Source organism: Euleptes europaea, chromosome 3 (genome assembly GCF_029931775.1).
Source record: "Euleptes europaea isolate rEulEur1 chromosome 3, rEulEur1.hap1, whole genome shotgun sequence".
NCBI classification, from domain to species: domain Eukaryota; kingdom Metazoa; phylum Chordata; class Lepidosauria; order Squamata; family Sphaerodactylidae; genus Euleptes; species Euleptes europaea.
In genome coordinates this window covers 47,896,797-47,912,216 of record NC_079314.1, presented here as the reverse complement: position 1 = coordinate 47,912,216, position 15,420 = coordinate 47,896,797, and the positions used below count along the sequence as shown (strand labels likewise).

At 44.1% G+C, this 15,420-nt stretch overlaps 2 protein-coding genes across 2 annotated transcripts in view; one reads left to right on the top strand and one right to left on the bottom strand.

Moving 5' to 3' along the window:
* SLC26A4 (solute carrier family 26 member 4) overlaps nt 1-15,420 on the top strand; it is a 139,556-nt gene that overhangs the window by 36,556 nt on the left and 87,580 nt on the right. The window lies entirely within an intron of this gene.
* Nucleotides 2,261-15,352, bottom strand: CBLL1 (Cbl proto-oncogene like 1). Its single transcript, XM_056847768.1, has 6 exons — nt 15,316-15,352; nt 9,572-9,736; nt 9,062-9,162; nt 8,639-8,722; nt 7,248-7,321; nt 2,261-3,388 (listed from the first exon to the last, which is right to left on the bottom strand). The coding sequence occupies exons 1-6, from the start codon at nt 15,326-15,328 to the stop codon at nt 2,344-2,346; spliced, it is 1,482 nt and encodes a 493-aa protein (XP_056703746.1). The 5' UTR covers nt 15,329-15,352; the 3' UTR covers nt 2,261-2,343.

Sequence of the window (15,420 nt, the reverse complement as noted above, 5' to 3'; positions counted from 1 at the left end):
CAGTTCCATCAGCGCCTGAGCGCCGTGGGGGGGCATTCCCGGGGCGGGGGGAGGAGCCGCCGGTAGGCAGCTTCTTGTCCGCTTTTGCCCAGTTATGCCGGCGCCAAGAACAGCATTGCTGCGGTTTTAGGTGGCTCGACTGCGCCTTCTCCCCGCCGGTCCCCTACGCCAATTCTCAGGAATGCGCTGTTACTCTGTCACCATCATATACTCTAGCTATTCTGGTCCTTTGTTGTATTTGCTAAGCAACCCTAATTCAGAATACTAGACTAGATCCAAAGAAGCCATTCTGTTGGTATTACAGAACTTCTGAGGGCAGGAAGGAGGGTGATTTTTCACTGATTCCCCCCTCCCAAGACAGACTTCTGCTTCACCTCGCCTGCACTGTTCTTGAGGGGCCCTTGACCTCCAGGAGAAGAATTTCAAAGGCTTAGTGAGCTACAGCAGAAAGGGAGAGGCAGGGAAGCCCTGCCCCACCAGCTTCATTAAGCTGGCAGAACTTTGGATCCAACCCATTGTCTGAATCGGCAACCTGGTTAGTCTCTTAACCACTGTGTCCGTGGTACTGTTTTAATGCTGTTAAATGTGGGAAATTTGTACTACAGGGTGATGGGACAGTGTACATCCTTTTCTGTTATCTATTCCTGCACTCTTAACTGCAGTTAAGAGATCGCCTCAGTTACATCTGTATTTGCCCTAAGCAAACATTTGAGGGAAGTACGCAAGGTCATAGCTAGCCAGAGTTCCCAGAGATGTGTTTCTAGAAAAACCCTTCATTGTCTGTTTGACATTCTTCAAGTCAGCAGAACTACACCCAAATTCCTCACCATGGGTATTTACCATGTGAAGGAGTCTGCAGGCCACTTTGTATTACCCAGCAGCAAACACATTGATTGCCACACATCCATCCCCAGCTCCCTGATGATGCATGCGCCTGTATGACACAACTGGTTGCATGCACTGATTTGCTACATAAACATTTTAACATCTTGTATGTACATGTATAACGTTTTACATGACCTGAAGTGGTCTCTAATTCTCAAACCATCCAGTTGCATTCGTAAGTAAAATTTCGCACAGGAAATTCAGGCAAAACCACCTAGATTTTTTTACTACTTAACTAGTGAACAGCAGGGGGAGGGGGGTTGGATTCAAAGGTCATTTTCTGTCATCAGAAGAGGGAGGGGACATTTTCATTGATTCCCCCCACTGAAAGTACCCAATTCAACCCTCATGCTATTCCTGAAGGTCCCTTATCCCCTAGGTGCTTCCATCTGAAGAACTGAGAGGGCTGGCGGGGGTGGGGGGGAGGTTCCACTCCATTGGCAGAAGTGCCTTTTGTCATTGAAAATATGACTTCTGGATCCAACACACAGAAACCGAGCTCATATTTCAACATTATCACAACTTATTTCCAAAGTCAACTCAACTTGGAATCATCTGTAAACAGTGAAGTACATTTTCTTTTATGGATGGGGTATGCCTTAAATTTGGTATAAACTTAAAGAGTATCTGCTATTATGTTATCGCTGTAAAATAAACTTCTGTCACTTCCCCTGAAAACTGAAATTTTAAAGGAAAAAAGGAAAACTTTGGCATACCTAGTTGAACAAGTCTCTGACTTCATATGCCCACATCTTCTGTGAAATTCAAAAGGATGTATTGCCTTGGCAACAATATTCATCTGACCAAAAAAATTGCTTGACCTATTCTTTTTATTATTCTCTGAACACCTCAAAAACCAACTATATGAAGTGTCGTCATGCTGGCTGGAGAAATACAAATGCAAAACAATGATTTCTCTTTTTTCTTTACACTCTACTCTGCCCCTAAACAAGAATTAGAAATGCATTCCATTCATGTGGAGGGAAAAAAGCAAGCATTTTTGGACCATATCTTAAATTTAATTATACACAGGTTGACAAAAATAAAGAAAAAAAAGAAGCACAAATGAAACTAAACATCAGATTTAACAAGAAGACTTTAAGAGTGGTACAATAAATGTTTGGTTGTTTGAGAAATCTCACAAACGTTCATCTCTGGGGTAGGTCAACCAGACTACGACACAATGTCTGTTAAAATGTAGTTGTTAACTACAGAGCCACTTCATCATAACACTACGATATATCAGGCATCAAAGTCCTACAGTCAAAGGTTTAAAACTTTTACCTTAAGATTCAAGTCCCCAGATAGTTTTACAGTCACAAAGGTTTTTTCTCAAATAAAAGGGGGGGGGGAGAGAGAGAGAGAAATAAGAACTCCCCAAACAGTCAGGTTCATCTAAAAGCCCGTTTAGGATGTTATCCTTCCTATATCATACATTAGTTCACATTACTCTTAATATCATTGATAGTATGGCCTATATCTGGCCTGATCAGGGTGGTGTGGTCCAGGAAGTGGAGCCTGAGAAGGTGGGCCTTGCATCCTTGGTGGAGGTGGAGGTGGCCCTCTCGGAGCTGGCCAAATGCCCGGACTCATTCCTCCTGGCTGTGTGAAAGGTGGACTGAGAGTTCCTTGATCTTCACTGAACTGTGGCAAAGCATTAGGGTTGTAGTGATGGGGAGGGGGTGCGTTGACATTGACAGGTGGGCCTCCATGCTGAGGTGGAGGTGGTCCAGGAGGAGGATGGTTCATATAGGGTGGCAGTTGGGCAATGATATGTCCAGGGGGAGGAGTTATTGGTGGAGGGGCAGAGGTCATTGGAGGAGGTGGAGCTTGGCTGTAAACCAGATGAGGAGTACCTGCAGCCTGGGGGGGATGTTGCATTGGATGGCTTATTGGCGGGGGTGGGGGAGGGGGCGGTGCATAATGTTGTTGTGGCGGCATAATATGATGAGGGTGGGACACCACGGGTTGACCCTGGTATTCGGGATGATGGTGAGAAGGAGCCGGGGCAGGTGGCGGTGGTTCTCGAGTACCAGAGTTTGAATCATCCTGAATGGGCACAGTGATGAGATTGCTGTGCTTTCTTGTTGAAATGCGAAAGGTGTCTTGACTGACTGAGCGAGGGGGAGGAGGAGCCATGGACATCTCTGCTGGGGACGCCCGGATGTCTTCGTGCGGCTGGTTATAATGCTCGTGCGGCACGTGCTGCAGTGGTGGAGGTGGCATCATGATGTGCTGCTTTGGTGGAATGTGGCTCAGATGGTGCTTGTCCGAAGGCATTATGAACCGCTCAGGGATTTCTGCGGGAGGCGGAGCAACAGGAGGATGGACAGGCTCCAGCGGAGGACGCGCAACGGGTTTGCCTGCTCTCATGTGTCGGTGGTTGATGTGAGCCTGCAAGTCTCTCTGGGATAAGTATGTTCTCTTGCACCCTTGAACAATGCTACACATGAAGAGAGACCCTCGTACACACTGTTCGATTCGCTGTACAGACTCGTTACAGCTGAATTAAGGGGGGGAAAGAAAGAATGTCATTTACAGAATCAACTCCAAAGTTTGCAAAACAAAGTGATTTAGTCTAAAAGCTCAAAACTGATGGCGATATTAACACATTGAAAATAATTTTGCTGTATTAAAATCTAAGGAATTTTTAAAGGGCTCACTGTTGATCTTTAACTATTGTCACATTCTAAATCAGAACGCCCACAACTAATACAAGCATTCAAGAAAAAGGGTGACATTCTCGCAATCATTTGTTTATTGTATTCATGCATCCCTCACAGTTGCCCATGGTGAATGTGTGTCACACACTATGGGGTCCCTGGGCAAGGGATGATGGGGGAGCCTGGAAACAGCCCCAAGAGAGAAGGCCCATTATCTACCAGCAGGAAGGAAAGGCAGCACTAAACCCTGAGGGCATATAAAGAGCAGGAGGGGCAAAAAGAGCCAGTATAAGCCTCCCGGGGTAAAAGCAGTCTTGGGAGTAAGGATCTCCTAGGTAGTAAAGCCCTACTCAGGTGCAGGCCAAGAGTGCCAGGGAGTGGCTGTGGCAGGAGGAACGGGAATAAAAGAAGGAGAGACAGCTGGCTGAAAAGGGATGGAAAATAGACAGCTGGAAAAGCCTGGTACATCAGGAGGGACCAGAGAGGTGGTATTCCCAGCCAAGAGAGTGGCAGCTTACTCTCTGGAGGCCTGGTCACCTTAAATCCTAACTGTGTGGTAGGGGTACAATCGCTAGAAGCCCCAGTCATGGAATCCTGGGCAGGAATCCAGGCCTGGGAGTAAGAATTGAGTCAGGAGGGAAACAGGTGAAGAAGATAAGGGGATAGGCAGACCCCTAGGATGTAATCAGGCATTTGACCCTGGAACTCTGATACTATAAACTACAACCCAACCTATCCCTCTGGTGTCAGCCTGTTATTGGAAAGTCTGGACACTAAACAAATGCCTGGGCAGAGAAGCAGCCCCTGGGGCTGGAGGCTTCACAATGAGATTCGGGACGAACTCTGTAGTCAGGATGTGACCACACGAAACAGAGAGCAGAAACCTGAATTATTGGAGAACGACAGCCAAATATCAACATTTGGGTCCATTTTCTCAACCAAGCTGACTGAAAATTCATCCTAAGAGAATAAGGTGCCACTGTTCCAAAGTTTTCATCACAAAATATAAAATGTTAGATTACTTATTGAAAGCATGTATTATTTATCATGAAAGGATCAACAATGAGTCCTTATAAAAATTCCTTAGACTTTAATAGAGAATTCTTCTGTTTCTCAACATCTCATTAATCAATTGTAAGTCAATTTTTAAACTACAGTTGATTTTTGTTTTGCTAGCTGTTCTAATTATACTGCATTGAGCAGAAATACTGAAAATGTGCTAAGATGCCAATAATAAAGCCGTATTTTAAAGGGGAAGATGATGTAGAGTTTATCACCAATACGTAATGTCTGCCAAGATGACCTAATATTGCCCAACCTGATTATTATGTGCGGCTGTTTGTTCTACTTAGGTACTTGATATAATTGCTGAACAACACAACCCCTTCATTAAAGAACAGCTGCTTCCAAAACACATTTTCCAGCCAATTCTATTTGCATGGAATTGTGCTGGCACAAAAAGTAGCTGTCCTACTCACAAGCATCCTTCCCTTCATCCCTGGTAAAGCAAGAGTGGATTCATACGTCAGTCACTTGCTCGTGGAGGTGCTTTCCTCCAGCACAGGGGTCGGCAAACTCATTAATCAAAAGAGCCAAATATCAACAGTACAATGATTGAGATTTCTTTTGAGAGCCAAATTTCTTAAACTTAAACTATATAGGTAGGTACACTGTTTATTAACTTAATAAACTTTAATTAAAGTTTTAAGTCTTAATTAAACTATAGGTACACTGAATAAAACTTGATATCATACTTAATAGTGATCTTATTTATTGATAAAAATTAAATTGTAAGTCCCTGCCATTTCCCCCTCCCCATCCGGAGTCCTCGTCTGGAGGCCTGGTCTACCGCCATAAAAGCCTATTGGTAGACCTGGCCTCCGGCCGAGTCCCATTGGGAGGCCAGGTCTACCCATTGGCTTTCTTGGCAGTAGACCTGGCCTCCGGAGGCCCATAGAAGCCAATTGGTAGACCTGGCCTCTGAAGGCGGACTTTTTCCCCTCCTCGGAGTCCAGGTCTACCGCCAAGAAAGCCAGTGGGTAGACATGGCCTCCCAATGGGACTCAGCCGGAGGCCAGGTCTACCAAAGGAAGCCCGCCCCGCCCAACAGCTAATAGGCGGGCGGGGGGGCCAGGAACCGCCGAGCCGCCCGCCCAGCAATCACGCGGCTAGAGGGGAGGATTTAGCCTCCCAACCATTGAGGGAAAGGGGGACCCGGCCATTCTCCACCCGGCGGGGGGGGGGAGAGAGACAGCGCGCCTGCTCGCCTGCTCTCTCTCGCTCTCTCTCTCTCTCTCTCTCTCAGGCGCGCCGGCTCCGCTGCCCAGCTGCCGACGCGAGACCAAGTTCTGAGAGCCGCACTCAACGGGCCAAAGAGCCGCATGGGGCTCGGGAGCCGCAGTTTGCAGACCCCTGCTCCAGCAGAAAGAGCCTTTGCCCTGACGTAAGAGCCTCTTCTGCCAAGGCTCTTGCATCATGAGAAGGTTCCGACCACCGGACAAAAAAAGCCTCCGCTAGCACAACCTGAAACAGAATGTTTCAAAGATGGCTCAGCTGGGGAGACTCGGGGGTGGGGTGCCAACTCCCCGCTCTTGATGGCGTGCAGCTGACATCTACGCATACCATCAGGAGCCTGTGTGTGACCTTAGATGCCTCCACAGCCGTGGCCCGGACGGCTTTCTACCATCTCGGCTGGGACTGGCAGTTGGTGCCTTACCTCTCTCGCCCTGACTTAGCCACAGTGATCCATGCGACGGTCGCCTCCAGGCTAGACTACTCGCTCCTTGTAGCACTGCCCTCAAGACTGACCCAAAGTCTCCAGCTGGTACAAAATGCACATATTACGCCAGTGCTCCGTCAACTGCATTGGCTCCAGCTGGAGTATTGGGCCAGGTTCAAGGTGCTGGTTATGACCTTTAAAGCTTTACACTGTCTGGGACCTTCGTATCTGCAGGACCACCTTTCCTGGTATGTTTCCCAGAGAAATCTTTGGTTGTGTAATAATAACTTACTGGTGGTCACCAGCACAAAGAATATCTGGCTGGCCTTGACCAGCGCCATGGCTTTTTCTGGCTTGGCCCTGGCCTAGTGGAATAGTCTCCTCAGTGAGATCAGGGCCCTGCGGAATCTCAAAGAATTCCGCAGGCCCTGCAAGACGGAACTATTCCACCAGGCTTATGGTTAAGGCCAGCTATGGTTTTACCTATAAATACTGGCCTCCCTAACCTTCCCCACCTCTGCTGCTAAGTTTACCCTTTTTGTTTTATACCACTTTCGGGATCTGCCCATCTGCTCGCCCGGCTGCAGCCGGATATTTGTTTTTGGCGCCATAAAACATTTTTGTCCTTACTTACTGGGCTGTATTGTGCTGTTTTGTGCTGTGGTTTTAATGCTTTTAACTTGTTTTTATTATTTTATATATTTATATTTTATTATTCAGTTCAGTTTATTGCTACAGCAATTGCCAGCAAAATAGAACATACCTTAAATACACTATAAATAGAAATGTTTTTATTATTTGTGAGATGCCCTGAGCCCTGCCTTTGGCTGGGGAGGGCGGGGTAGCAATGTAATGAAATAAATAAATAAAACAAATCCGTGGATTCCAACTCACAGAATCAATCCATGTGTACCGATTTGTCAGGGAGTAGACTCTGCATTCCCCCCTTCTCTTTAATTAACATATGTTAATAAACTTACCCCGGACACATCTTGTCACCTTTCTTCTCATGCAAAAGAGCACAGTCATAGCAGAAAACGTGCTTGCAAGGTATCTAAAAAAACACCAACCACCACATTCAAGGAAACAGTAGACACAAATGAACTGCATTTCAGACAGGCTGCCATGAAATCTGTTTAAAGTACATTCTTATCCAGCACGCCCAGACTGTGCTGTCAGCAGTAAAAATCCAAGAGGTTTTGCTAAATAGGAAATTCTTACTTTTCAATTGGCGATGAAGCTGCTGGGCCTCAAGTAAATATTTGGTACTTTATTTTATACATCCTGAGACCTGTTACATAGTTTTCCTCTCATTCTGCTAGACAGTCTAAGGCTGTCTCACCTATAAGGCATACAATAATAGGAACAATCTTGGGTGGTTCCATGTCTGGATGGCTCAACGTCAAATATCCAGCACTGGTACTGAATATGACTGACTCAACCATGAGTAAAATCCTACCATCACTGAAGTCAAAGGCAAACTCCCATTAACTTGGCTTGGTATTAATAATTTGCCTACATCTGAACGATAACATAACTTGAGTATGCCAACTACAATGCTACATTCTCCTCTCTTTATCTGATGAGGTAGCTTCTGGTTCATGAAAGCTTCTATTACAAGAAAAACTTAGCAGTCTTTTAATTCTAGCTAAAACAACATCCAAAGCCTTTAAAATTGTAAGGGGTTTTCATGACAAAACAATCTGAAACCCTAGACCTGTCAATGTTTTACTCAGATTATGCAAAAGTACATTAAAAGCCTGCTGTTCTTTCCACTCTCATCTGTTTTAATAACAGGCTCCAGTTTAAAAAGAAAAAAAAGAAAGAACGCAAGAGCCCTGCTGAATCAGACCGATGGTCTAGCTAGTCCAGCTTCCTGTTGCCCAACAGGGGGCAAACCAGTCATCCTGCAGGGCCAATACATATGGTACAGAGGCCAAGTCCTTCCCTTAATGCTGCTTCCTAGTACAGGGTTTCAAAGATTTACTGCCTCTGAATGTGGAGGTTCCCTTAATTCACCATGCCATTGAATGGACCTCCTAACAGCCATTGATGGCCTAACAGCCATTGATGGACCTCCTCTGCCTAACCCCCTTTTAAAACCTTTTGTGCTTGTAGCCATCCCTATGTCCACTGGCAGTGAATTCTACAAATTTATGTCCACTGGCAGTTAATTCCACAATTTGTTGAGTAAAGCAGTAGTTCCTAAAAAAAGAAAAGAAAAAACCTAATGTTTGCTGCCTGGCAGCCACACAGCATCCCGTTTAATTCAACTGGGCTCCTCCTCCTTGCTTCTACATCACAGATTTACAATTTATCATTCCATGAGGCAGAACAATTGCTTGGTTTCCACCAGTATGGTACTACTTACCATGCGTCCATACATCTTGATGGGCAGCCCACACTTGTCACAGAAATGGACGGGGGTATCATCTTTTTCTCCAAGTAAATTTATCTGTCAAAATGGCAATTTTCATTATTTTATCAGCCTGTTAAAACACATTTGCACACTAAGCGCATGGTGATCTACAGAAAGCCTGGGTAAAGTGCCACATTTTTCTAGTGACATAAGACAAAACATTCTCTTTTGTCTTACTGCTATCTTGCTAACCATCCTATTAGTACACATTTATTTAGTAACAATAGAGCACTAGGCACTATCCAGAAGCGGCAATTTGTATTCTCAAAAGCAAGATGTGATTCAAATCTCCTATTAAAAACACTACCGTTTTGATTTTCCTTTATGGTATTTAAAATTGCATACTTTTCACATTACAAAGGCCTATGGTCCCACCTTGAAGTCCCAGAAGAGATGTCCAAGTAATCTTCTTTGATTAGCAAACACATCACTACCTTTGCATTCATACTGTTGTTCTTCGTTATAATCAAATTCTTCTGTAGGAAAATAAAAAGCAAACAAACAAAAACTTTGGAGAACTAGCTTTCACAGCATACAGGCAAGTTTTGAATTCATGAGACAATTAGAATCCTATCATTCAAATAAAAGAATTAGCTCAGAAAAAAACAAAGAAAAGAATGAGAAAATATCCTTCAAACCTCATAAGTGGAAAACCTAACATTGGATGGTCTCTTCTACACTATTGTAGCAGGTCAGTAAAAATATTCAAACAATTTGCACACCTGCTTTGCTACCTGTAAAATAAAGAACAACAAAAAAAGTCCTTTCCTAGCATTTTCAACACTTGTCCTTTTATATGTCGTGACTCCATTAATGCCAGACCAGCAGCGGAAATTGCTTAATCCCTCTGGAATTACAACATAGCTCTTTATCAAATTGGTTTACCTTCTTCACCAGCCTTTGATGGGCCCCTGTTCATGTTTCTGGCAGGACGAGGGGGTGTTGGCTTAGCTTTGGTGGCCTGTTTGGAGATGAGCTTTATAGGAATGCGTCGGCGAACATCAAGACCACCCAAGGAGCCAGAACTATTGGTGCCTTGCAAATCATTGTCTGTGTAAATAAATAAATAAATACCTTATTCACTTTCAGTTGTCCAAGCATAATGTCACATTCCACTTCCTTCAACATTCTGGGCAATATTACTAAAAACACCTAATCATATCACGTTCTACTATAAGCGGAAAGACTGAACATTGAATACCCCCTCCATACACACATACAACCCATGCTGGCAGAAAGCGAATAGGGCAAGTTGAGAGCCAGTGTGGTGTAGTGGTTAGTTTCAGACTAGGATTGGGGAGGACTGGTTCAAATCCCCATTCTGCCATGGAAACTCGCTGGGTGACTTTGGGCCAGTTGCATACTCTCAACCTAACATACGGTAACTCACAGGGTTGCAGTGAGAATAAAATGGAGGAGAGCGATGAAAGTCACTCTGGGTCCCCACTGGGGAGAAACATGGAATATATATGATGTGAATAGAAGGCTAGGCATGAATCTTTTATATATATATAAAATTTGCAGAGGGGCTTTTTAATATGAGAGAAGGATTCAATCAAGTAACCTTCCATCTTCACACTGTCTTGATGACAGGTTTCAAAATATTATTGTAAGATTCTTCCTGTTCTCAAAATGTATCTTGCAGGGTTGGAGTCTATCCCACACACAGTGTACGAGTTGAACATATACTATTTTTTAAAGGGTGAGAAAGCATGCAGCTGGCTAGCAGAGAGGACAAAAGGAGAAAAAAAGCAATGCACTCATGTTTTAATAAAGAACTTGCCTCTTTCAAACTATTTGCACTACCATCGCTTCATTTGGAGCTCAATTTTATTGTCACAATTTTATCTTCACAACAACCCTGTGAGGTGGATTACGCTGAGAAATCATGACAGGCCCAAGGTCATTCAGTGAAGTTTCATGGCTGAGTTGGGGGATCTGAGCCCAAGCTGCTGCCGTCAAAGTCTAATGCTCTAGCCATCATCACCCTTTGTGTAAAATCACAGTTTCTGTGTTCCCTTTTTCCCCTCAAATTCACATTTTTAACAGTCATTGGCTTAATTTCTTCATCATCATCTCCACCACTGCATTCACTAGCAGTCAATCCAGCCCTTCCTACCAGGTGCCGTTCTCATTACTGAAATGTCAATGGTACTCTCTGGAGCAGCAGCCAATCTTTTGTTTTGTTTTGTTACGCTGCTCTGTAAAATAACTTATAGAGTATGACTTATAGAAGCTGAGGTGATGCCTTCAACATCCAACTTCACAAGGTTCCCCTGACCAAAGAACTCTGAGAATTCAGGCGAGATGCAACCAACTTTTCCACTGGAGAAAAAGGGGGAGCCCTTTGACCATCTAAAAAAGTTATACTGGGGATCATGGGACCTGCATGGATGAAAGTCATGCTGAATGGGGGATAAAGTGAGGATAATTGGACAAGATTAAGAAAAAGCTGGCTGGATACAACCTCAATATGTCGAATATTCCCTTCCTCACCCCAGAAAGATGTAAACTTTATTTTTAGATGTCAGATCACATTTTCCATAAGCATCTCTTCAGAGGCAATCTGAAGCCGCCCCAGAGCTCTGGCAGACAAAAGAATGTGTTGGAACTGGCAATACTATTCAAATCAATCTAATCTGATGTATGGCCTACATAGAAGGACAAACACAAGTGACTGTAACCAGTCCATTCTTTAACTTTTTTTGTGTGCAGTCCAGTCACAGCTGACTTATGGCAACCTTGTAGGGTTTTCAAGGCAAGAGATGCTTGGAGGTAGTTTTCCATTGCCTGCCTCTGCGTCACAACCTAGTATTCCCCGGAGGCTGCCCATCCAAATACCCACCAGAACCGATTCTGCTTAGCTTCTGAGATCTGATGAGCTCAGCTAGCCTGGAGCTATCCAGGTCGGGGCAATGCACCCCTATTTGTAGGAAACCAGTTAAGTCCTGATGCTACTATACCAGAAACTCTGAGTTGGATCCAGACTAAACTGGAAATTTCCTTTCCTGTTGCAGACCTCTGATGTCATTCCTCAGAGTCCCCTATTCCCCAGGAATTCCCCAGATCACTGGTCTGTACTGAGAGGAGAAAGGCAGACAAGTTCATTTCCAAATTCCATTCCATGAAAAAATTAGCTTGGATCCAACCCGAGATACATTTGGAGGTTTTGAAGGAACTCATTCTCTGTTGCAGCTCAGAGAAACTAGATTTGTATTAGTTCAGAGAACTGAATTAGGAAAAGCAAAGTACACAGAAAAGTCAAAGCGGATGCTCCAGGAACATAGGGTGAACCTCTCAGCTATTTCCAACCCTTCACAAAAATTTATGTAGCTGATAGAGTGACTGACTGGCATTGGAAATTTTATATAATATCCAACAATGTTGTTCCTGTCTGTGCATAATGTTCACATTATGACTGGTAATTATGATAAATAACATTGATCCTAGAGAAAAGTAAAGTGAATGTTTTTTAAAAATTCCCGGAACAACATTTTAAAGAAATTAGAATGAATAACGATAATGGTAATGAACTGACATCAAAATTATCTTCCACAGAAGTCCAATGCCAGAAACTATTGTAGCACTGTAGGTTCTTGAATGTTTATTTATTTACTTCATTAATACTCTGCCTTTCTCAAGCAGCATACGTGGCTCTTCTCTTCTCCATTTTATCCTCACAACAACCCTGTGAGGTAGGTTAGCCTGAGATTGTGTGACTGGCCCAAGATCACCCAGCATGCTTCCATGGCAGAGTGGGGACTCGAACCTGGTTCTCCCAGATCCCAGTCCAACACTCTAACCACTATACACTGGCTCTTGAAAAGGAGAAATTCATATTTCTTATAGTGCACTTCTTGGTATAATGAGCAACTGTTTCTGAACTGCAGAAAACTGAACAGGGAAAATCTAAGAGCTTCTGGAGTATTAACAATGAGCCAGTGTTATTTCTACCAACTGAAATTTATAGCAGTTAGAAAAAATGACACACATTTCAATCTGGGGCTTAATGTGTGGTTTAACTCAATGGCAAACAAGGCTAAAATGTCATCTGTTAGAATATTATAATAATGCAAACATGCATAAGGCTGCAATCCTAGCAATCAGTGGAATTTCTGACGGAACACTTCTTAGGTCTGGGCTGCTAGAAAGCTGTAGCTAATTTGCACATTTTTACAATATGAACATAATTCCCATGTTTCCTGCATGAACAATGGTGGAGAATCACTTATATGGCATTCCTAGTCCGGCATGTTGAACATTAAATGTCAGAATGCATTCTTTCTAAGATTCTTATTAAAATTATCTTTAAGCCCATATTTAGGTTTCTCTTTTATGTGACCAGTGTTTTGGTATATCATATTTTGCTGGCCTCAATCAAATAATTATGCAATCAAGCATGTTTAATCATTATAATTATGCAATCAAGCATGTAATCCCCCCTTAAATTCAGTAGTAATTATAACACTGATAGTATGCTTAGGATTGCATCTAAAATTGTGTATGCTGTTTATCCAATTTCTGAGGGTTACATCTTTGATGTTTATTGCACACATGACGCTTTCAGCACTCAAATCTACATTAACAATTTCAGGATTGAGGGGTAGGGATTTGTCAAAACCTGAGTGCTCATCTCTGTACTACAATAGCAATCAATTGAAGTGAACACAGCTATATGTTTTAATGCAACTTCTTTATATCCAGCGGCTCAAAATTAAGACTGTTAGGTTAAAATTATTTTATTTATATCCTGCCTTTCTACCTAATGGGGACCAAAAGCTGTTTACACAATTCTCCTCTCCTCCGTTTTATCCATTACGCACCTACACTGCACGTCTGATTCTGTACAATCCTCAAATGCATGAACTTCTGCTACCCCTTTTAGCTGGCACAAGACTGGTCAGGAGCTGGTAGCTAACAAGCTAGTCAGATCAGATGCTTGTGAAGGAATAAGGGCTGATCACAGAGAAAGACTGGATAACTTTTAGTCACAGATACTTGCATGTCACTAAGGTGGCATTCATAAGCAACCAGAAAACGCCTTTATTCTTTTCAATAAATATTAAGACAGCTGACAAGACAAATGGGACTACTGAAGGTTTCAAGAGGGGATGAACAGCACAAAAAAATCAAGCACTGTCTGAGTTAACACTAGTTGTTTCTTAAAAGATGAGTTCACTTCCAATACTTTTGCTACAAAATGTACGTGTGATGCTCTTTCACACTATGGCTTTATTACCTCTGGCAATAATTTATTCTTTATAAAGCACCTAACATAAGGAAGTGTACAAAAAAGTATAAATCAAAAGATGAGCCCTGCCTACATTGTGGTCCATGATTCGGCACAGTATGCAATACAGTTTTATACTATTCCTCTTCTCTTTACCAATCTTTGGAGAAATCCAGTCAGCCATGCTTGATTCTTCAAAGCAATTTTACACAAATTCATAACCACAAACCTGGGGGCGGGGGGTGGGGAGATTAATCTGAAGGCCCTACAGTTTACACTAGAACAGGGGCAGGCAACCTCTTTTGGCCAGAGTGCCAAACACCTGCCCATGCAAATTCTACCTGTGAAGATGTTGGTTTGCTAGCAAACAAAAGGGGAGATGAGGTGGTGGTTGTCCAGATTCATTGGGACATAACTAACACAGTGGTTTTGCTAATGTGTCAGAAACTCACCTCATGCGCATGGATGCTGCATGTCAAGTTAAACAGAATGGGACGAGCTGTCCAGCACGAATGTCTGCTCCCGCTCTAGAATCTTATACTTTGTCAAACACACACAAAACTTAAACAGCTGTCATTTCGCATCTCTCAGAAATGCTACCAAAAAAGTGTTCTGTGCACTGCACATTTGCTTAATCAAAGAGCACTCGGGGGATGTGACACATCAGGGGGAAATTTCAGCCCCTGTGTTCCCCATTACAATTACCAAATCTTCACCAGTGATCCCACATTATGACATACAAAGAGAACACTGAGCTCGATGAGCTTGAAGGGGCAAACATGGACAAAATGTTGAGTAGATCCAAGATGCTCCCTCATCAACAGGGCTGAAACTCCTAACAGAGAAAACGGCAAGAGAGAGAAAAACAACTGAAACCTGTCCTCAAGGCATCAGCCCTTTGGAAGGGTCGTGGCACCACAGAAGCCAACCCACTGGGGCGTCCCAGTTTCTACCACCTTTTAACCGCACCCTTCCCACAAGGACTTCCAGTGCTCTGTACCTGCCTTTCCCCATTTCGTCCTCACTACAACCCTATGAAGTAGGCTGCGCTGAGGGAGTGACAGGCCAGAATATTCAGCGAGCGTGGGGATCTACACCCAGGTCCTAGGCTGACACTCCAACCACTACCCAGCACTGCTGTGAAAAAAGGAGCGAGCGTGACGGGCCAGCGCTGGGCGCATTCGGTCCCCGGCGCCTCCGCTCTCGTCTGCCCGCGCGCTAGGCCGCAGATCCCCCAACGGCCTCCCCGCCCACCAACACAAGGCCGCGGCGCTTCCCGCCCGGCGTCGGTCTCCCATCCCAGCTTCGCGGCGGCAGGGGAGGGTGGCGAGAAAGGGGAGGGGGGTGACAGCGCGGGCGCGAGGCTATAAATGCAGCTACCCACCCACCCCCAGCTCACCATTGTGGTCCATGATTCGGCACAGGGCATTCTGGGACAGGAAGTTACGGCACTACGGAATGGGCGGGGCCCGGAAGCGCGCGTTTAAGAGAGGGGGCGGGGCAT